Source organism: Aricia agestis, chromosome 6 (genome assembly GCF_905147365.1).
Source record: "Aricia agestis chromosome 6, ilAriAges1.1, whole genome shotgun sequence".
Lineage (NCBI taxonomy): Eukaryota > Metazoa > Arthropoda > Insecta > Lepidoptera > Lycaenidae > Aricia > Aricia agestis.
Genome location: NC_056411.1, coordinates 19879268 through 19903234, shown reverse-complemented (window position 1 = coordinate 19903234; position 23967 = coordinate 19879268). Strand labels below are relative to the sequence as shown.

Here is a 23967-nt window from a genome sequence, read left to right as displayed (position 1 = left end):
GGGTAGGGAAGGGAAAAGGGTAGGGGATTGGGCCTCCGATAAACTCACTCACTCGGCGAAACACAGAGCAAGCGCTGTTTCACGCCGGTTTTCTGTGAGCCCATGGTATTTCTCCGGTCGAGCCGGCCCATTCGTGCCGAAGTATGGCTTTCCCACAGAATAAAGTATTAATAAAAAAAAACTAAACAACAATCGCATATTTTTAACCCCCGACAAAAAAGAGGGGTGTTATTGCTGTTTTGAAGTCTGTCCTTTTTTCCCGGACTAGGAAAATTATACCGTTTCGTCCGTGAAAAGTAATTAATAATTATCTTAATTTCTAGTGTGTAGGACCTGGACACATCAATATATTTTTACTACATTGAATTACTTAATATTATTTTCTAAGTGCTTTATGAAGGATCCCAAAAAGAAGCTTTCTGGGCTTATCTGTTATCTCAAAAGTTTCCAACCCTTCTTTTCGAGTTCAGATGTCCAAACAAACAAAGTTTATAGCAAGTTTTATTCCTGTAATGTTATTTTTACCATCAGTAAGCATTCGTTATCAGGCGGCGCGAGTATTTTCAATGCGGCATGCGGCATGCGGCATCTGACCGCAACTTCCCTGTCTTCCCTTTGCACACGAAGTGCTGGTCTCCGTGTGCAGTGTGGAAGTATAAAGACCTTGGAGGACGGTGGATGGGCACAGTCAGCCGTGGCATCACGGCTAACGAAGGACCTCAAAGCTTCCACACCGGCTCCAAACGTCCAGAAGAACTCCAAAAAGCGGTAAGAAATTTTCAAGTGTTTTAATTGTTTATTTTCGTATTTTTGTGTTTTTTTCTGGAATACTTTAAATACTTAAAGATTCAATTAATAAGTTTTTCTTTTAAGTACTTATAAACTTTATTAAAGTCTGTTATGAATTTGAAAATAATGGGCTAGCAGAGGCTAGCAGCCGCGTCAATGTGAATAACATTTAAACTCCCTCTTGGACAAACAATGGTAACTAATAATTTAGTTGTGAAGTCACAAAAACCACTCATTATACAATTATTATAATTAATATAACTTAATGAGTCATAAAAATGTCTATAGTTAACTAAAATACAAATTTAATTACCGCAATTGGTTTGACATATCTACCTATGTAACCTCATCGCACACTACTAATAATAGTATTTTAATAGAAAAAGATAAAACCGACTACAAATAAAAGAGGTTATTGAATACGATAGCCTCTTTTTTTAAGTCTGTTAATAAGAATTAAAATTCCCTATCTCAATAACTACTGAACCGATTTAGATGAAACTTGCAGTATTCAACAATACAAAAAAGAATCAATCAAGAATCAGACTTGTTCCGGAGGAGATATGCGGACACAACAATAAAACATACATGCATTGCATACACTTTGGAATTTGGTACATTTGTTCAGACGCTGACATACAAAAACTAGGCAGTTCTTACGAATTAATTACGAGTTAATACGAATTGATAACTCCTTTTTTTGAAGTCGGTTAAAAATACTTTTAAGGACCGATTAATTCAACCGGCGTTTTTGAAAAACAGGCACCATGACGACCGACAAGAAGAACCTGCTGCACTTCTTCCAGCGGCCCACAGAGCCATGCTTCATGCCCAAGGGTACGGAGAACGTCGCGCTGCAGCTGCCGCGAGAGTTCTTCGTGAGTACCGTGCTGATGATTGATAGATGATGATGAATAATGATATAAAGACGTTGTCAATGACTATAATTTTAAGAATATCCCATTAGAATCTCGAACATGGCTTAGATTATAAACTATGTAAGTTTGTTAAGCTATTTCTGTGGGTAAGTTTTACTACAACAGTTATCACATCTGTAATCTGTCGTTGTTAAACTTTCACGCAAATCTTTATGATGACTATGCGTAGACGTGATATGTACCTATCACGTCTACGCATAGTCATCTACAAATAGGTATTTGTAGTCAGATTGCTTTCACCTCTCAAAAAACTGCTGGAACCTTACACCCTTTCTAATGATTATTTTCCTTCAGACGGACAAGTACAAGCCATCCAGCGCCACGCTGAGCCAGCGCTTCGGAGATGGAGCCACGTCACTACCCATCCGGAACATCGCCATACCCAACCTGTCCCTGCCTATGGAGCTGCCCTACAACGCGCAGTTCTCGCTCTTCGTCCCCAAGCACCGCAAGATGGCCGGCAAGCTCATCGACGTCTTCATGAGTGAGTAGCACGGCTGCACGAGTGAGCGGGACAGATGTCATCTCCAGAAAAGGGGTCAATCCATCTTAAAATCATGAATATCGTTTGACGTACTTTATGGATGGTCCCAAACTCTACTCATCATGTAAATGCGAAAGTGTGTCTGTCTATCTGTTACCTCTTCACGTCCAAACCGCTGAACTAACTTTGCTGTTTGGTATGGACTATGGAGATACTTTAAGTATCAGAAAGGACATAGGATACTTTTATCCCGGAAAAATGTACGGTTCCCGCGCGATAAACGATTTTAGGCGCAACGAAGTTGCGGGCGACATCTATATAGTATTACATAAATACATATTCCTTCTCTGGGTTGAACGAAATTCTAAACATTTCATTTCCTTCTAGACATGCGCAACGTGGAGGATCTGATGTCCATCTGCGCGTACTGCCAGATGAGGATCAACCCCTACATGTTCAACTACTGCCTCTCGGTGGCCATCCTCCACAGGTAAATACACAATTATATCCCTAACGTTGTCAAATATTAATGATACCTCCCATATCGGTTTCGGTGACAGTGGCCCGTTTCATTGAAACTAGGCCAGTTAGGCAGGAGTAATTTTATAGTCTCCAAGTGGTACAGTACAACTCTCTATTCCTTTACTCTCATAACCCACTGGGACGGACGACCGACACGTCGACTGACGAGAGATCTGGGCCCGTACCACGAAACGGTTTTGAGACTCAAACAATCGTACGAGAATGTTGCGTCCTTCTCTAACAAACGTAAAATGATGTTGTTAGAGCAGGACGCGGCATTCTCGTCCGATTGTTTGAGTCTCAAAACGGTTTCGTGGTACGGCTCCAGGCGCAGGACCAACTTTTTACATGCCCATCAGTGTCAAATATTATCAAGTATATTAACAGGTGCTCCAAGTGCAGTTACTCATTACTCAACCTTAACGGCAAATTCACAACCTACACTTACAGTTTATACACATCCGTAATTGCTGTTATATAATTAGGATTCAAATATTTAGCTTAAGTTTAACTAATATTTTACCCATCAATAAAAACGCACGCAATGCACCGGAAATAATTTGTAGATGAGACTTTACCTCACATTAATTTTCTTTTTCAGAGAGGACACTAAGGGCCTAAACATCCCAACCTTCGCCGAAACCTTCCCTGACAAGTTCATGGACCCCAAGGTCTTCCGCAAGGCCCGCGAGGTCGCCAATGTCGTACCAAAGGACATTAGGGTAAGTTTTATTCACACATTTGTGTTGTACTACAACATGCAATTATGGCTATATCAGAACTACACTATACTTACTCATCTTTGGACTCACTATTTTAGTATCATAATAAATCAATCTCAACAAACAATATACTTACGGAAATACTGTACACTGTATAATATGCCATTTTGAATCTATATTATGCCATTTATAAACAAAATATGATAGCGCACCTTCCATGGTTCCACTATTTGAGATCACAATTCATCATTCATAAACTAACGAATATATAAATAAACTAGCTGTTGCCCGCGACTTCGTCCGCGTTAGTATAGTAGATCACGTCCCAAGTATTATTTATTGTACAAAAATATTCAATGTACAGCATTGACTTTATATATATATATTCCGCGCTATATATAGATATTCCGCGCGGCTTCGCTTGCGTAATTTAGGAATTTCACACGACCATACATTTTTCCGAAAAAAAATAGCCTATATCCCTTAACGTGGTCTATTCTTCATGTTTGCCAAATAACATAAAAATTGCTCCAGTAGTTTCGTCTATTTATTCGCTCCCATTAGTCGTAGAATAATAAAATATAGCCTATGGCCTTTCTCGATAAATAGGCTATCTAACACTGAAAGAATTTTCTAAATCGGACCAGTTATTCCTGAGATTAGCGCGTTCAAATAAGCCGTTTCAAATAATTTCCCCCCGTTTTTTCCACACTTTCCTCTATTTCTTCGCTCTTATTAGTCTTAGCATGATAAAATATAGCTTATAACCTTCTTCAATAAATGGGCTATCTAAAACTGACAGATTTTTTTTAAATCGGACCAGTAGTTCCTGAGATTAGCGCGTTCAAATAAGCCCTTTCATATAATTTCCCCCGTTTTTTTCACATTTTCCACTATTTTTTCGCTCCTATTAGTCTTAGCGTAATAAAATATAGCCTATAGCCTTCCTCGATCAATGGGCTATCTAACACTGAAAGAATGTTTCAAATCGGACCAGTAGTTCCTGAGATTAGCACGTTGAAATAAGCCCTTTCAAATAATTTCCCCCCGTTTTTTCCAAATTTTTCTCTATTTCTTCGTTCCTATTAGTCTTAGCGTGATAAAATATAGCCTATAGCCTTCTCAATAAATGGGCTATCTAACACTGAAAGAATTTTTCAAATCGGACCAGTAGTTTCTGAGATTACCGCGTTCAAACAAACAAACAAACTAACAAACTCTGCAGAATTATAATAAATATAAATATAAATATAAATATAAATATAAATATAAATATAAATATACATATAAATATAAATATAAATATACATATAAATATAAATATAAATATAAATATAAATATAAATATAAATATAAATATAAATATAAATATAAATATAAATATAAATATAAATATAAATATAAATATAAATATAAATATAAATATAAATATAAATATAAATATAAATATAAATATAAATATAAATATAAATATAAATATAAATATAAATATAAATATAAATATAAATATAAATATAAATATAAATATAAATAAATTATCCTCAGTTCCCTGTGGTGATCCCGCAAAACTATACCGCGTCTGACGCGGAGCCGGAACAGCGCGTGGCTTACTTCCGCGAGGACATCGGCATCAACCTCCACCACTGGCACTGGCATCTGGTGTACCCCTTCACCGCCGCCGACCGCTCCATCGTCAACAAGGACAGGCGCGGCGAACTCTTCTACTACATGCACCAGCAGATCGTCGCAAGGTAAACCTATAATAATACCTCCCACACCGGTTTCAGTGACGGTGGCCGGCTTCATTGGGCCAGTTAATTAGGAGTAATCTAGTAGTGTCCAAGCGTGTGCGCAGAACACAAGAGCACTCTCTATTCCTGTACTTTCAAACCCAGTGGGACGGAAGACCGACACGACTAGCGAGAGATCAGGCGCAGGACCGACTTTTTACATGCCCATCCGACGCAAGGATTGTCTTACTTGTCAGGTGATCAGCCTGCATTGTCCTAACCAAACTTGTAAATAACATGTTTCCAACGCGACCTCCCTCCGACCCACCCACGACCTCCGAGTCAAGTTGAGCCACGTTCTTAACCACTGGACCACGGAGGCGTTAAACCCAGATCCCAACAAGGTAAACCCAGATCTGACCACATCAACGGTCTTCTAACGTCTGCTCGACCATGATCCTATTTACCTGTATGATATATTTTATTCCTCATTTAATATTTAATATTACAGATACACCGTAGAACGTTGGTGCAACGGTCTATCCAAAGCTGAGCCATTCAGGAACTTCCGTCAGCCCATCAATGAGGGATACTTCCCCAAACTGGACTCTCAGGTTGCCAGCAGGGCTTGGCCACCTAGGTAAGACTTAGAAGAAGAATCTTTCCTGAATGCTAATAAATATTAGTATCTACTAGTACCGTTCAAAAGATTTTAATAAACTCTTACTTTAGGTTTGCTGGTACCGCTCTGAGGGACTTGGACCGTGCTGTCGATCTTATCAGAGCTGACATCAATGAGTTGGAGACATCTAGAGACCGTTTCCTGGAGGCTATTAGAGACATGGCCATTGTTATGGTAGTTTTTGCCTCCTTTTTTTACCCAACAATTCCATTCCATTTATTTTTCATCCCCAAATGAACTGTCTAAACTTATCGTTTCTTTCAGCCTAATGGCAGCAAAATGCCTTTGGACGAGGAGACAGGTATCGACGTGCTGGGCAACCTAATGGAAGCCTCCATCATCAGCCGCAACCCCGGCTACTACGGAGATCTCCACAACATGGGACACGTCTTCATCTCCTACTCCCATGACCCTGACAACAGGAATTTGGTAAGCTTGGTAATGTTTACGTGGGCGAGCCATGCTTCGGCACGAATGGGCTGGCTCGACCACAGAAAACCGGCGTGAAACAGCGCTTACGCTGTGTTTCGCCGAGTGAGTGCCGGAGGCCCAATACCCAATTCCCTTCCCTACCCTCCCCTATTCCCTTCCCTTCAGATCCCTACTCTCCCCTATTACCCTATTCAATCTTAAAAGGCCGGCAACGCACCTGCAGCTCTTCTGATGCTGCGAGTGTCCATGGGCGACGGAAGTTGCTTTCCATCAGGAGACCCGTTTGCTCGTTTGCCCCCTTATTTCATAAAAAAAACTGTCGAGCATATTTTTTAACAAATAGTTCAATATTTTTCTCTGCAATACACGGGAAAGTCTGCTTCTAAATGTTCATAATTCTCATGATATTTTCAGGAACAATTCGGAGTGATGGGTGACTCGTCCACCGCCATGAGAGATCCGATCTTCTACCGCTGGCACGCGTACGTCGACGAAATCTTCCAGCAATACAAGAACAAACTTCCGCCTTACCCTAAGAACAAGGTAAATAGATTGCCCTTTTGCGAAATCTCCCTTTTAAGTGACGCTATACAAGTAAGATACCTTTACTTGTGTGCGTGTTACTATTGTGGTTAACACTTTTTCGCTTTCTTCAGTTGGACTACCCCGGAGTCCGCGTGATGTCCGTGGGCGTCCGCGCTCCTCGTGGCAACAACGTGTTCAGCACCCAGTGGGAGCAGAGCACCATGGAGCTGGGCAGAGGTCTGGACTTCACGCCCAGAGAGAGCGTGCTGGCCCGCTTCACACATCTGCAACACGACGAGTTCGAATACCAGTACGTATCGTTACTACTTAAAAAATGTTTCACCTTTAGCATGTTTTAGCAACGTATACGTCCGCATAACTCGGGAATGTAATTTATTCTCATCTCGCAGAATCGAGGTGAACAACACGACGGGACGCGGCATAATGGGCACGGTGCGCATCTTCCTCGGGCCCGTGCAGGACGAGCAGGGCCGCCGCCTGCCCTTCGACGAGCAGCGCCGGCTCATGATCGAGCTGGACAAGTTCACGACGCCGCTGTCCGCCGGCAGCAACACCGTCACGCGCAAGAGCTCCGACTCCGCCGTCACCATCCCGTACGAGAGGACCTTCCGAGACCAGAGCCGCCGCACCGGAGACCCGGGATCCGCCGAGGCCGCCGAGTTCGACTTCTGCGGCTGCGGCTGGCCGCACCACATGCTGCTGCCCAAGGGCACGGAGTCCGGCTACCCCGTCGTGCTCTTCGCCATGGTCTCCGACTGGAGCCAGGACCAGATCACCCAGGAGCTAGTGGGCTCGTGCAACGACGCCGCCTCCTACTGCGGCATCCGCGACCGCAAGTACCCCGACCGCCGTCACATGGGGTACCCGTTCGACCGCCCCGCCGACTCCAACGTCGGCTCCATCTCCGACTTCCTCACGCCCAACATGAACGTCCAGCAGTGCACCATCCGCTTCACCAACGCTACTCGCGTGCGCGGCCAGAGCAAGTAAACGTCGGTCCCCAAACATTTCAACAAAATGTCAGATCAACTCTGAAGAACAAAACGACACGGCTAGTTTTATGGACTCGATATTAGTTTATTTATAATTGTAATGGGTCACTTAGCTTAGTTCTGTAAATATTGTACATAGTAATAAGACGTATAATTTAGAAATTAAATAAACCAGCCTTTTAAAAAAATCATGTTTTTCAATTATGCTGCACGCACTTTTACCCTTAGAATAGATACGTGAGTAATTCCTATCGACAAATTATTGTAATAAACTCTAACATCTAATCTGCCTGAAAATTCTTAGCAAACTGAAATATTTTTAGAGGTCAGAGGATATATTTTGAACTGACATCCATGAAAAACGATTCTGTGTTCAGCTGTATAAATTTTCATATCGCTGAAACATACTATGAGCAAATTAGATCACCTAGTTTATGCCGGCAGCTATGAGCTAGGTCACTCTCTAGTATCTACTATCGATTCAGGACGACAATAATAGGCATCCTCGCTCCTATCATATATTCACGTCTTTTTAAACGATGAAGATGTAAAGTTGTTAGGTTGAGTTGTATAAACTTGTTGCCTACTAAAAGATTTCAGAATAATATCTATACTTATACTTATATACTTATATTTATACTTATAAATTATAATCTAATAATCTATACTAATATTATAATTGGAAAGAGTTTGTTTGTTTGTTTGAACGCGCTAATCTCAGGAACTACTGGTCCGATTTGAAAAATGATTTCAGTGTTACATAGCCTATTTATCGACAAAAGCTATAGGCTATATTTTATTGCGATAAGACTAATAGGAGCGAAGAAATAGAGGAAAGTGTGAAAAAAACGGGAGAAATTACTTGAAATGGCTTATTTGAACGCGCTAATCTCAGGAAGTACTAGTCAGATTTAAAAAAGTATTTTAATGTTAGATAGCTTACTTATCGAGAAAGGCTATAGGTTATATTTTATTACGCTAAGACTAATAGGAGCGAAGAAATAGAGAAAAGTGTGAAATAAACATGCATATGAAAATTTAGACGGTACTTCCACCAACATAACAATTTTTTGAATTTTTGTCCGTCTGTTTATCTGTCTGTTTGTTCCGGCTAATTTCCGAAATGGCTGGACCGATTTTGACGGAACTTTTATTAACAGATAGCTGATGTAATAAGGAGTAACTTAGGCTACTTTTTACATTTGTTGACGCGGACGAAGTCGCGGGTAACAGCTAGTATTATTATAATTCTGAAGAGTTTGTTTGTTTGTTTGAACGCGCTAATCTCAGGAACTACTAGTCAGATTTGAAAAATTCTTTCAGTGTTAGATAGCCCATTTATCGAGGAAGGCTATAGGCTATATTTTATCACGCTAAGACTGATAGGAGCGAAGAAATAGAGGAAAATGTGTAAAAAATGGGGGAAAATTATTTGAAAGGGCTTATTTGAACGCGCTAATCTCAGGAACTACTGGTCCGATTAAAAAAAAATCTTTCAGTTTTAGATAGCTATAGGTATTTTATCATGCTAAGACTAATAGGAGCGAAGAAATAGAGAAAAATGTGGAAAAAACGGTGAAATTATTTGAAAGAACGTATCTTACGAACTACTGGAGCAATTTTTCTGTTATTTGGCAGAGATAAGAAGTAGACCACGTGAAGGATCATAGGCTATTTTTTTGGACTAATTTGTCTGTGAAATATCTAATTTACGCGGGCGAAGCCGCGCGGAACGTCTATATTAGATACTCGCATACCGCTTAACGCTTCAGGATTTCAAGAAGTATTTTTCTTGAGATAATGTATAACTTTAGCTAACTTTTAGTTATCTATGCCTTAAAGTCAACTATAAATTCATGCAGGTTCTTGAATTTACTGTTTACAGTTGACTCTAGGTATCAGGGCCCGATCTAAGGGGGGGCGAGCCGGGCATGTGCCCAGAGCGGCAAAAATGAGGGGCGGCGAAATTGACTTATTCCTATCTTCCAACCTAGCCATCCACCACTTATGTTTGAGAATTTTACCAGCTAACCTACCTTAAGTTTGCTAGTGGAAATATTTGAGTAGGTATTTTACTTAAATATTCCTCCCATTTTCCTCCAACAAATATGTTTCCTGTATATGTAAAGGGCGGCGAAAATGATCTTTGCCTAGAGCGGCTAAATGGCTAGATCGGGTCCTATGTTAAAATATCATGTCTTAAGTCTTAACTAAAACCAATCTAGCGCAACTTGGTGAAAAAACCAACGACTACATAGTGGGCGCCAGAGCCAAAGCAAAGCAAATCCCTAATCGCTGCAAAAAGCAGCGAAGAATCACCTATTCTGACATCCGCGCGCGACGCGGATCGTCTAGATAGTATGAGATAAAGGTTGAAAGCAAGCATTATATAAACACTATTGCACGCCCTACTATCACTATCTTTATTACGCTGTTCTATCACTCTAAAAGTATTTTGGATTTTTATTTCTTACCATTTTCCTACGAATAATAAAAACTATTTAACATATTATATGATATAACTAATTAACTAGCTATTTAACTAGCTAACTATTTTTTATTAATCGTAGCCCCTTTCCTATACCTTTACCATACTTTACTGTTTCACCACTTCCTGATAAGTGCCGGATAGGCTATCGACAACATACTGACAGATGGAGTATGGAGTATCTATCAGATAATATATCGTGAATAGCCTATCCGGCACTTATCAGGAAGTGGTGAAACAGGCCCAAGCCCCATTAGCTCACCGGTGAGCGAGACACAATAGAATAACAATACATTTCCAATAATCCACGATCGAAGGATTAAAAAGGGTTCGAAAGTTAGATAAAACCACTATCGTTAGCGTCATTACAATATTATATTACTAAAAGCCTGTCCAGTACGTATGTCGCGGCCTTAAGGCCGAGTGCCTTGCCAGTTGCCAATGGCGCTGAAATAGAAACAAAGCTAAGGGTGCTCATGTCTGCGACCGAGCCAATTGTATGTGAAGGTCCCTTGTTAGCTCTGACGTAAGTATACACACATTTTAAAGCTCATCTTTGGCTCAACCTCAGGTTTTTTCTGTATTCTGAGGGCTCAACTCACACTGGGGCAGAGTCGAAGCGTCACGTCACGTTTTTTGCTTACAGCATATTTATCTCTATTGTTATATTATATTTAAGTACAAAAATGTGGGTTATATTTTCGTAGCAGAAATTTGTAGGTACTTTAACAAAAGAATAATAGAGATGAATTTGGCGAAAAACGTGACGGGTCGCTTCGGCTCCGCGGTCCGCCCCAGTGCGAGTTGAGACTTGAGCCTATAGAATAAACAGGCATGTTAATTGACCGTCACTCTTCGGACTCAAAAACCTACAAAACATCTACAATTAATTAGATTGTAAATCAGAGAAAAAAAACACCGAAAACGCACACCGAATGGCACAGTTGTGGGCGTTTAGTGCTGTGCCGGTCAGAGTGGGTGTTAGATTTTTTTTTCGTTACGAAATTTCTTGATTCGATCGCTGCTCATAGCATAGCCCTCGATAAAAGTTAAACAATATATTTTTAAACGCCTTGCAAAAGCGGAGGTTCTATATATCTAGGTAGGTATTATGTTTAACTGTGGATATTTTTTGTAAGGAACAGGACAAGAAAAAACACATCTTGATAAAAATAACACGTCTGTAAAACACAGAGTAGATCTTTATATTAGTAAGAATTAAAAAGCTAAAAACATTGAAGAGTGAAGTTTATAAACAGATGAAGCCCAACTCCGTTCCGCCAAAATAGGTTTATCGCGCCGAAACCGTACCTACATTTGTCCGAGATAAAAAGTAAGTATCCTATGTTCTTCCAAGGGTCTCAAACTGTCCGCACCAAATTTTAGCAAATCGGTTTAGCGGTTTGGGTGTTAAGAAGTAGCAGACAGACAGAGATACTTTCTCATTTAAAATATTAAAGTATGGATTTAGTAGCACGCGCGCGGTCCGAAGGGGGGATCACAGGGGACATGACCGCCCCCAAAATCTAAGGTCAAATTTAAAATCTTAAGATCTTGCCATATAATAAAAGGAAATATTTGCGAATAAATATTTAGTATGTAGGTATAGTGAGTGACCCCCTCCAAAATTTAAGGCTGCGACCGCGCCTGTTTAGTAGTGATAATTGATAATAATATTTTGATGATAACGAACTCCGCACAGGTAGACGACCTGATAGCGCCATGTTTCCGCTTCGGTTACGCACACGTTTTATCAAACCAACAAAAGTATTTATAAACATAAAATGACGCAACTGAAATTAATAAGTTAATCACAGCCCACAGGTTAAACTGCACATGTTGATGAAATTTACAAAACGAATACTCTCCGTGTGTAGAAAATATATTTTGTGGCTTCTATGAGAGACCCAATCATCATGTTCATTGCATATGACTAAAGAAATGAGTCAGAGCCATAGATACAGCTGTTTAGTATAGTATTTAATTATAAATAATGCAAAGATATATGTAAGTATAATAGCTCCCGCACCGGTTTCGGTGACGGTGGCCGGTTTCATTGAAACCAGGCCAGCTACGCAGGAGTAATTTTATAGTGCCCAAGTGTGTGCGCAGTACACAAGATCACTCTCTATTTTTTTCCTTTACTCTCATAACCCAGTGGGACGGAAGACCGACACGACTGGCGAGAGATCAGGCGCAGGATCGACTTTTTACATGCCCATCCGACGCATGGATCATCTTACTTGTCAGACAATGTGATCAGCCTGCATTGTCCTAACCAAACTTGGAAATAACATGTCCAACGCGGGAATCGAACTCACGACCTCCGAGTCAAGAGCCGCGCTCTATACCACTAGACCACGGAGGCGTATGTAAATTACTGTATAAATAGTGCATATAAATGATAATAGGTACCTCTTATCACTGCAATGTTTTCACGGAGCTGGCAGCAAGAACTGTTAAAACAGTAAACAAAAAGATTCCTGTAAATATTATGATTTATGACGTGTGCAACATGTCGGGTAATCTACAGGTACTTTATTAATATAAAGCGGAAGAGTTTGTTTGTTTGTTTGAACGCGCTAATCTCAGGTCATTTGAAAATTTCTTTCAGTGTTAGATAGCCAACTTATCGAGGAAGGCTTATAGGTTATATTTTACGCTAAGGCAAATAGGAGCGAATAAATAGAGGAAAATGACGTGGGAAACGGGGGAAATTATTTGAAAGGGCTTATCTCACGAAGTACTGGAGCAATAATTTTTCTATTAAATATTTGGCTTGGCACAGATAAGAAGTAGACCACGTGAAGGATCATATGATATTTTTAGTGGACTATAATAATTAATTTGTATGTGAAATATCTAATTTACGCGGGCGAAGCCGCGCGGAATGTCTAGTCCCGCTAACCCAACCCGCGGCCCGCCGCGCCGGGGCCCGGGACTTTATTTGTGGCCCGCGTGATGTTAAACTATTTTGAAATTCGCGCCCACCGGCAAAATAACGAAAAGTCTACGTGATGGTCGTTAAATTTTTTCCACTTTTAAATCGTTAATTTTGAAAAATGTGATTTTTTAACTCTAAAAAATTTTTCGTGCGGCCCGAAATATGTTTGTGGCCAGCATGAAAAAAAGGTTGGGGACCACTGGTCTAGTCGTATTATATATTAAGACAGATTTTACAGTATGTGCTGGTAGCGCCCTCTGCTCCGACCGCAGCGTAATATTCCCTATTCGTGAGCGACAGACGGCAGCCCCCGCCCCCCACCAGATCCCTTCTGTCATCATCGCTGCGATGGGTGATGGGTCAATTGACTTTGCCTACTCCACACGATCGAATAGTCACGTATCTACAGTATTCACCAGTGTCCTTGACCCTTCGACCTTCGACACCATGGTATGCTCAGCGTGTACAGCATGTACAAAATGTTTCCACAAATCACGTCGGTTATTGCAATCACTCACGAAACCCTGCGCTCTTTGTTAACTCGGCCATGTTGTGTGGTCTTGTAAAAATGTTTTTAAATTTTCAGATTATTTGTTGAGGATAGGGGCGCCCCCTCTACTAACGGCCGTTCCCAATATTTGATCTATCTCTGGTTTTGCCCTACTAGAGATAGGAATAGCTCACATTAGACATTAGAGCCATATAATTTATGTCAATTGTGAGCTATTCCTATCTCTAGTAGGGCAAAACCAGAGATAGATCAAATATTGGGAACGGCCGTAAGTGGTCAATATAATGAAACGAAAGTTAAAAAATCCCATAACGTAATTAATATCTTCACAGAAACTGTTCTTTTTCATATGGACCCTAGCACACTCGTCTACTTTTTGAAGTGTTTCAGTAGCAATGCAATCACACGACCAGCATTGCATCCCTACAAAAAGTCCACATGTGCTTGGGCCCTAACCTAAGCTATTTTACTTATCTAAAGAGAATAAAATGAATACCACGAGAAAGATTTGTAAGAAAGTTTAATAATTTTTAGAAGTATTGAAAAATATCTCCAGTGAAACATATCAACAAAGAAATAAACAATAAATTTAGATAAGTACTAACATACGACTCCACTATGCTAGGTTCACATAAGTCTAGGAATTAACTAAAATTTATTTAATATAAATACACTAGAAGTGAATAATTTTACCCACGTAAATGGCCTTAAAAGTAGCTAACACGTACATACAGTGCGTCGGGAGCGGACCGGCCGGCCGCGCGCGCCGTCGTGCCCAACTCAGTCCGGATATAATCGTTACAAACTAATAAATAAAGATAAATATAAAAAAATACAGCGAGTGGTATATACAAGCGTACGTCGGGGCGCGCAGCGGCTCGGGGCGCCGCCCGCGCTCGGGAATGTGAGAGGCGTGGTGGCGGGCGGCGGGGGGGGCGGGGCTTAGCCGCTCTTAAACAGCAGTATCGCCACCTGCCCCAGGTAGAAGTAGATGAAGTGGCGCGTCTCGTGCGTCACGTACGAGCCGAAGTTGCGGCCCACGATGCAGTGCCACGTCGGGTTGTACTTCTTGTCAAACTCCTTCTTGATGAATGCGGCTATGTCCTGGAATTGCAACAAAAATTGCTTACAAATTCTATCACCTCGAGGATAAATAACATGGTTCAGAAAAATTTTACACGAACTAAATTTTTGCGGTTATGGTTACTAAAGGACAAAGGAAGCATGTTGATGGATCCTTTTGATATGATGTGCATCACCAAAAACAATGTCCCTTGTTGCATAACTTAGATATCACAATAAAATTCTCCAGTTGCATCATAATTCAGCACTATAATATGCTCATTGAATAACATAATTACACTGACCTTTACATCTTATTAGCAGGCTTAGCATAATATATTTACTAATACAATAATTATGAATTTAGTTAGCACAAGAAAAATGTTTCTTTGCTCTGTGATAGGAGGACTGGATCAAAAAAGGCTCAAAGCTTTTTTATTAGCCCCCGACAAAAAAGAGGGGTGTTATAAGTTTGACGTGTCTGTCTGTGTGTGTATCTGTCCGTGGCATCGTAGCATCCAAACGGATAGACCGATTTTGATCTAGTTTTTTTTATTTGAAAGCTGACATGATCGAGAGTGTTCTTAGCTATAATTCATCATCATCAGCCTGCTCAGTGCTGGACAATCAGGGTTTATCTGGTTCATGATAGGCCGTTAGCAACTTGTATTCGTTTGATGGGTTTTATATTTCATTCTAGTTCATGACATTTGTGAATATGCAATATACGTATACACATATTAATGGAAAGTTAACCAGGTGCTGCAGTATCACCTAGTAATCAATAGGATATCCAACTCCTCGCCAACTTAGAGCAGAGGTTTCGTGTTTGGGCTCATTTTAATTGCGACAACCAGTAAGAAGTAGATAGACACTAGACAGTAAATATTTACATGCTGCTGCTGCAGCATCACCTGGATTCTATAGGAACCGAGCTTCGTATGAACCCAAAGTGGAGGTTTTATGTTTAGGCTCATATTGACGGCCTCATCGAAAAGGGCATTGATAGATGGTAAATATGTTGATAGGAATTATTCTGCACTATAACCAACACAAGTTTAAAAAGTATGAAATAAAATTAAATTAAGAAATTTAAAAAAACCCCCGCCAAACAACTTTAAAAAGTAATGAAATCCTACCTTTTCAATGTTGAACTTCTCGAGTGCCTGCGTCGCACAGTCCACTGCATCCTGCTGCATCTCCTCGCTCATGTCAGCGTTCTTGATGACTGCCTTGCGGTCGCACATTGTGTCTCTTTGGTTGCTGGAAATCAAAAATTAACTATGATAGTTTGTATGCTGGATGTGAACATTGATAGGTTAGCCTTATGTTAGCCACTCAGTAAACATGTGTCCAAGAACTTTAGAAACTGTGCATGTCTGACATGCGGAGCTAATGCAGCCCGTCCACATTGGCCCATTATGGTACTAGTTGTCTTTGATCAAGATCAATGTTTACTGAGGACAGCTTCACAATCATGGTAGCAATCAGGGGGTTATCCAACATGACTCATTGTGGATAGGGGCCTTAAGATGCGCAGATTAAGCTAATGGATATGCACTCGTTATCTCTTGAACTCTGACTGTATAGATTGCTTTTCCACATACGTAAATCACGCCATTGATTTGTTTATTTCAATAGCAGGTTCTATAAATAACTCGCAAAGGTCAGGCGGGAAACATCCCCGCGCACCCCCAGGGAAGGCCTGGAGCCTGGGAATATTTTCCACCAGCATCTAAATTACCTATTGCTGGGTTTCTGCAATTTTTTTGATGATATCTTCACCGTAGCGCTCGCGGTTAACCCAGTCATCAACTCCACAAACGCGAAATTTATATAAAATTTGGAAAAACGACTTGAAAATACAAATACGTAGCTGCACTAGCGTAAATAATCCCATAGAAACGATGTGTTAAATCAATAAACCACTTCATTTTAGCGCTTTTACGGAAAATATTATGACGAATGTTTTTCAAAATCGGTGCGAGTTCAAAAACTAATATAATAAAGGATGCGGAACCAAAATATTTGAAAACTATTACTTCTAGGGTTTCTCGCTAATTAATTAATTTAATTAAATACTCACTTTTACTTTGAAAATGAAAAACTTCTCACAATACGATTTTGATACCGGAGATTTCGTGACTGCTTTCCAGAGGATTCTTTCAGTGGCTTCTTTCAAATTTCAATGAAACTGCTGACACGACAGATGGCGCAAGCGTTCTAAATTGAAATTTAAAAATAATTCTTCAAAGTTCAAATTTACACGAAAAAAATGTTTATCACCAAATAGTTTAAAAAAATTTTATTATTACTTATTTATTATGCTTTTATTTAGAGAAACTTGTAGTTGTACGAAACTAACACCAAATAGTGACTCGTCGTGACTCGTGTGCAATATTGGTTTCTGTGCTCTCGCTATTTTTGTTCAGTAGGTATATTGCCAATAATTACTCATATTTCTTACAACTTGCAGCTGCAGCAAAAAATTTATTAAATACGCTGACTGCTGAGGCCTGCCGCCTGAGTACGGCAGCGGCCTGCAAGGCTGCAACTAAAATTTTCAAGTTTTCACTTTTCAATCGACTGTTTTGATTTTTGAGTGGTTTTGATTTTTTGACTTTATTTTTTTTTAGAAGAAATTAAACTAAAATGGCAACACATAAGACCATAGATATTAATTTTTTTTAAGACGCCATGTTTTAATTTTTGTCTCGAAACGCCGAACGCCGATCGAATCTGTAATTTTTAGGTGATGTGACTTGTGAAGTGAAAATATTTAATAAATACAACTAATTTTATATTTAAATAGTAGCTTTCATCAAATTATCACATAACAAAATGTCTGGAGGCAGTGGCGGCAACAGAAACGAATGTAGGATTTACGTCGGTAATTTACCCCCAGATATAAGAACAAAGGACATTCAAGACCTTTTCTACAAGTTTGGCAAAGTAACATTCGTTGATCTGAAAAATAGGAAAGGACCGCCATTTGCCTTCGTCGAGTTTGAGGATCCACGGTAAGTTTCATTAGCAATATACATGATACATCATGCGTAACCTATACGCTAAACTACGTTCCCGCCTTTGCTTCCTAATCTATTTTTCGAAATCCACGTCGAATGTTTTGATGTAATTGTATATTGTTGTGAACAAGATGAATTTAGGTATGAAACAATTCGTTCCAGCTTTAGGCTAATTGGTGCAACACATTCACAAGCCCGCCCTCAAACTGATAGTTGAATTAACTCTTGTAACTTGATTTTTAAACTAAACAACTTAACCCATCAATCCCTAAGCGGCACCCGGCTGCCGCAATACAATTGAAAATCTACTGTGTCTGTGATTCCTACGATAGAGTTAAAGGTTGTCATACTAATCAAGAACTGACAATAACCTTGCTGAGGCTAAGATAATAACAACAGCCATTTTATCTATTAACTTAATTATCTCAGTAACAATGTTGTTTTTTTCATAATATTACTCTTTATCTAAGGTGAACGTAATATTTTTCCTGTTTGAAGCAAGTCAGTTGTGTTTTCTCATAATAAAAGCAGTTATAGCTGATAGCATCCATAAAAACGGCTTGTAGGATAAACTCTGAATATTATATGCTCTTTTCACTGTCTTGATGCACTTTGTTTAAACTGACAAAAAGTCAATGACCACTAATGCCATGTTTCGCCGAGTACAGTATAGAAACAAATTATGCAAAAGATTAATTAATAATTATCTATCTAATCTAAGCGTTAAAGAATGGCAGTAAAAGAAGTGTGTGCAAATGACTGATAACAGCGACTTAACATGTTGATTTATGATAAATTATGTTGATAGGTCACACAACTTGCACCTAAATAAATGAAACAAAATTATTTACCTGAATTTGATTATACATGGAAACTGTTAAGTTATACATTATTTCAATTTAAAGCTTTACTTACCCTAAAGGGTTATTAGGGCAAGAATCTTAGATTAACCGATTCGTTGCGGATGGCAAATTCAGTGTTATCACTTTTTTTTTCGTTTTGGTGTTAGGCACGGATGTGTGTCATTTTAAAATCAATGATAACTCCTTCAATTAAGCTTTAAGAAAGTTTTTGCCCAGAATCAAACTAAATATCTTCATTTTTTACGTAATCTCGTAGTCTTCGTTACTGGATATTGTAAGTTTTTTTATAGAACAGGGCCCAGCAACCTTTTTTGAAAGTTGGAAAGGAAACCAACTTTTTTCTTTTGAGCTGGTTAAAAAGAAAATATTACATACTTTCAAAATAAGTTTAAGAACTGTTTATTACCAGAATCCTTAACAAAATATTAGGCTTTTTAAAAGATTTATCACTAGCACACACAACTTCTAACTTCCAGGGACGCTGACGATGCGGTGCGAGCGCGTGACGGCTACGACTACGACGGTTACCGCCTCCGGGTGGAGTTCCCGCGCGGGGGCGGCGGCGGCGGGGCGCGGGGCGGGCGCGCGCCCTCCGACCGCTTTGGTCCCCGGGCCGCGGCGAGAGGGCCGCCGGCAAGACGGTCAGAGTACAGGGTCCTCGTTACTGGCCTACCACCCTCGGGGTCCTGGCAGGTGAGGAAACGAGTAGGAATAGTTATGGTTGAATTTAGCTCTGGAGCTCAACCAGTGGAGCACGTCCCACTTGGGAATGTAGGGGGATCCAAAGAGGGGCGCTACGAGCTGCTTAAAAAAATCATAATTAGTTAGTTGAAAGAAATGGCCTGCAACGGCGACATCGAAAGTTTTCATAGTTTGTTTTTTGTCCATTGTAGATTGTACAGTGCCTTTAATTACATCATCTCTACCCAATATTGTACAGGATCTGAAAGACCACATGCGCGAGGCGGGTGACGTGTGCTTCGCTGACACATTCAAAGACGGCACCGGAGTGGTGGAGTTCCTGAGACACGAGGACATGAAGTATGCTGTGAAGAAGTTAGATGACTCGAGGTTTAGAAGTCATGAGGTAAGTTTACCACATTAAGCTGTGGGGTCGAAATCGGAGCGTATGGTGCGGACGGAGCGTCGTCATTTATAATTATCAAGCAATTGCAATTTGTCAAGTGCAGGAATGATGTTCCAGTCAAATACATCAAATCCGTCGACTGCGTACGTTCCGATTGTAAACAGACATACACCTTATATACACACACACGCACACACACACACTGTGAGCATAGATGTATTATGCAATACTATTATTGTCATTTTCTAAGAATATGTTTTAAACACGTTAATTTTAAATTAATTTTACATTGTTAATTTATTTACCCATCAATCGTGGAATAACGAGACACAATAGCTTATTTATTGTTATCGTGACCGGATGTGGCCGCTTAGGGCTTCATGAATTAATTAAATTAATTTTACATTATTAATGCAAAAAACATTTAGAAATAAATAATATTAGCCAACGTGCAGCTTAACACTCCGTTGTTCTAGCATTGTGACCAGACAAAATAGACATAACTAAAAGTACTTTTACTTCTGAAGTCATCTATTGTGCTGTTAGTGAGTAATGAGTATTGAACTGTTTTGTATTTGTTTTATATTAGAAAGAGCGGGGCTGTGTTATTCACAGGATTTATCTAAAAGGGGACCCTAACCTGTATACAAAACGTAGAAAACATGTTGGTCATTAAATTTCATTTTGATTCATTTCAATTTTCAACAGGGTGAGGTGTCATACATTCGTGTGAAGGAGGACTACGGCGGCGGTGGCGGCGGAGACCGCTACAGCGGCGACCGGGACAGGTCAGTGAGAGATTATTACTCTACTTGCAATGCGATATCCTATATTATGTAACTGTAGAATAACTAAATAGCTACAAATTCTAGCCATTGAACTGACTGGTTTTGAGCTTATTGAGCAAGAAGGCATGGCTTGGATTGTAGATGACGACGCCACGTCTTGTAAACACTTTGTTTGATATCTGTGAGATTGTCGTTAGTTTCATCTATGACCAAGTTCCATCAAGAGCCTTGCCGTACAGCTGTGTATGTTTATGTAATTTTTTTTATATATTTTTTTTTATTAAATAAGGGGGAAAACGAGCAAACGGGTCACCTGATGGAAAACAACTTCCGTCGCCCATGGACACTCGCAGCATCAGAAGAGCTGCGGGTGCGTTGCCGGCCTTTTAAGAGGGAATAGGGTAATAGGGGAAGGCAGGGATGGAAAGGGAACGGAATAAGGGAGGGTAGAAAAGGGAATAGGGTAGGGGATTGGGCCTCCGGTAAACTCACTCACTCGGCGAAACACAGCGCAAGCGCTGTTTCACGCCGGTTTTCTGTGAGGACGTGGTATTTCTCCGGTCGAGCCGGCCCATTCATGCCGAAGCATAGCTCTCCCACGTCAAAATTTGTGGCTCTAGAAATATGAAAAACAGTATTTTTAGGCCCTTGTTGTTGGCCAACCGGTGACCCATAACCACTGACCTCCATTATACAAGTACGCTGGATTTATGATACCCACCTGCTTTTTGTGCCTATTTGAAGAGGAGTCAGCGCGACCTGTCTTGCAAATAGCCGCTTACTCGTTGTTGGTTGTCATTACTAGTATTCGTTCCAAGTTCTCTCACTACTGCTGTCAGCGCCAATATGGCGACTTTCAAACGTCATTTTTAGTTCTCTTCCCCCGCATTGGGGGACGCTGATTCCGCTTCAAATAGGCACAAAAAATAGCTGTCATTTCAAAGGGTATCGTAAGTTCAGCGTACTTGTATAATGGAAGTCAGTGCCCATGACTTATTATAATAAAATTTTATTCACTATTTGCATAAAGCACTATACGATTATCCTTTAACTTGTGGTAAATAGAATTCGTTTCGTTTCGGATATTCATGAATAATATTTCTGATGAATTTATAGGAAAAACGATATATTTTGTAGGTCCCGCTCATACTCGCCGCGGCGGCGCGGTTCGCCCACATACTCGCCGGTTCGCCGCTCCTACTCGCGTTCCCGTTCGCGCGACCGCACGCACAACTATTGAGCGCAAGGTACGCACATACACACACACACACACACCTATGTAAATCTTGTTGGTTCGTAATGTTGTAACATTTGATCTCTCAGTCTTGCTGTTATATTAAATTGTTACTAATTTTTTTACAATAAAAGGTACCTTTGATACTAATGCATTTATCAATGTGTAAGTAAAGCTTACTTTTCAAGTTAAATTATTTTAAATTGTTTCTGACCTCTCACTGTGTTGAGATGTAAATTCAGCCAATAAAACGCCTTTTGAATTGATTGTGTGTGTTTGTATAATATAATATAAAAGTAAATAATTAAACAAAAGAAAGCATAATGTTAGTCAACGTGTGATATAAATTAATATTACACATATTAGGCGACTACTGTTTAGCTCGCCATTATATTATAAAGACAATCATGATTTTATGTGCTAAACGAGTACTTGCTTTACAGTTTTTCTTGGATTTGCGCCTGGTATTCAGGATTGTCAGGATAAGGAACGCTTTACGGGAGCGTAATGTTGTATGGCCGAGTTTTGGCAGTCGATAATCGACATTATGGATTTTTTAATGCGAGGGATATTTTGGATTGAGAGAAGTAATTACTTTTTAATCTTTTTACTTTCCGCTTGAGGATATATTCCATGACTGTATTTAATGGACTTGACTGCAACCGATGTGTTCATTACGGAGGCCTAGTCCGTGCAGGGTATTTTTATACGGCGTACGTCGTCCGTGGTGCGCCCGAGGGCGGAGCGCGGACCGCAGTGCGACCGCAGTGCTGTTTGTGTAGCTCCCGCGCCGCCGCCCGCCGCCGCCGCCGCAGCCAGCAGCCGCCGCAGCAGCCGACACTTGTCATGTTAGCCCCAACACTTAGTGATAGTTCAGACGAAGCGGAAACCGCGCGTTTCCCGTGCAGAAACCGAGCGGTCAAGCGAATGTTGTATTACAACGCCTCTGTAATAAGCTGCGAGTTACCGCACGGGTCTAAACCGCACGACTCCCGCTGCGTCCGAACACGGTCCTAGACGTAACCATTAAAATTGTTTTCTTTTGTTTCATCCTCTGTGGATTGGATGCACGACGGAGGTGTGATGATGCCGTAGGATCGCTGTAGGATACGGAGTTGTGGATAAGGATAGGACGCGCGCACTCACCGCCTCGGATCTCCTCCCAGGACCGGACGGATATTAACTTAGTTTGGAACGGATAGCCGGAGGACGGATCGGGTATGAATTTTGACAGAACTTTGTTGAGTGCACGCTCCGTACACGATTAATGTTTGTTTATATCCTTTACTCACACTTTATTCGCTTCGGATAGGGGTAGGGCGCGAGATATACCAACCATTATTGCGTTTAAAACTCGACATTAACTACACGGCCTCCGGCCAGTTAATTTTCTTAGAATTGACGCTTCTTCTTGAACCATTTTCGTCGATTAATATTGTGTTTATTAATATTATTCATGAGTTCATCTATGAGTGTGCAACGTAGTTCTACACTTGGCCGACAGTAGTCACCATTAATCATAATTGAACGCAATAACGCTTTCTATATTTCGCTTGCGACTAGCATGCTTGAGCTTGCGTCGACTCGAGCGGAGCTGACGGACGGACAGGACACCGGCCGAGTTTATATATGGAGTTAGGGAAATTGGATGTAGTTTGTTCTTGAAAAACTGTGAAATATATTTTGAGCTGTGTATTAGATATTGATTTGAGTGAATCCAATTTTGTTCCAAAATAGTGAGATAGCTTTCTTATTTAAATTTCATAGATTCAATTCATTAAAATTACCTAGTCAGTAGACCAAGTTGCCAAAAGCAAAATTGTATTTCAAATTTGGATTTCCTAGGAAATTGTAACGACATTGGCCATATTTAAATTAAATTGGATAATATCTGTGTGTAGTAAACTCGGCCTCGGATATGAAAAGACTCTCGGTTATAAGTTGTATTATGGGGGGGGTGTGTTTTTATCAATAATGTAAGATGTACTCGTATTGGACTGACGTCACTTTTATATCATAGTATAAAATTGTAAATGTAAATTTAAAATTGATGTGCATTCCAAAAACTACACGGTTTGATGGATTTTAATAAATTACTTTATCACGTGATTTGTTGTTTTATTTCTA

The 23967-nt window shown here is 40.2% G+C and overlaps 3 protein-coding genes across 6 annotated transcripts; 2 read left to right on the top strand and 1 right to left on the bottom strand.

Moving 5' to 3' along the window:
- Positions 1 to 686: 686 nt before the first annotated feature.
- On the top strand, positions 687 to 8017 carry LOC121727540 (phenoloxidase subunit 1). Its single transcript, XM_042115415.1, has 12 exons — positions 687 to 768; positions 1552 to 1667; positions 2022 to 2211; positions 2599 to 2701; positions 3335 to 3455; positions 5001 to 5206; positions 5697 to 5825; positions 5918 to 6041; positions 6132 to 6296; positions 6714 to 6842; positions 6956 to 7134; positions 7235 to 8017. Exons 2-12 carry the CDS (start codon positions 1557 to 1559, stop codon positions 7833 to 7835), a joined length of 2058 nt encoding a protein of 685 aa, XP_041971349.1. The 5' UTR covers positions 687 to 768; positions 1552 to 1556; the 3' UTR covers positions 7836 to 8017.
- A 6266-nt stretch (positions 8018 to 14283) lies between these two features.
- On the bottom strand, positions 14284 to 17076 carry LOC121727542 (dynein light chain 2, cytoplasmic). Of its 2 annotated transcripts, none has more exons than XM_042115420.1 (3): positions 16929 to 17076; positions 15982 to 16105; positions 14284 to 14884 (listed from the first exon to the last, which is right to left on the bottom strand). In XM_042115420.1, exons 2-3 carry the CDS (start codon positions 16087 to 16089, stop codon positions 14723 to 14725), a joined length of 270 nt encoding a protein of 89 aa, XP_041971354.1. In that variant the 5' UTR covers positions 16090 to 16105; positions 16929 to 17076; the 3' UTR covers positions 14284 to 14722. The 2 variants fall into 2 exon arrangements, with proteins under 2 accessions (XP_041971354.1, XP_041971353.1); XM_042115419.1 differs by lacking the exon at positions 16929 to 17076 and adding an exon at positions 16587 to 16787.
- A 478-nt stretch (positions 17077 to 17554) lies between these two features.
- Positions 17555 to 23949, top strand: LOC121727541 (serine/arginine-rich splicing factor 1A). 3 transcript variants are annotated; one of them, XM_042115418.1, is made up of 6 exons: positions 17555 to 17862; positions 19208 to 19424; positions 19672 to 19818; positions 20527 to 20606; positions 21744 to 21853; positions 22623 to 23949. In XM_042115418.1, exons 1-5 carry the CDS (start codon positions 17684 to 17686, stop codon positions 21844 to 21846), a joined length of 726 nt encoding a protein of 241 aa, XP_041971352.1. In that variant the 5' UTR covers positions 17555 to 17683; the 3' UTR covers positions 21847 to 21853; positions 22623 to 23949. The 3 variants fall into 3 exon arrangements, with proteins under 3 accessions (XP_041971352.1, XP_041971351.1, XP_041971350.1); XM_042115417.1 differs by having other exon boundaries at positions 22284 to 23949; XM_042115416.1 differs by having other exon boundaries at positions 22281 to 23949.
- Positions 23950 to 23967: the final 18 nt, after the last annotated feature.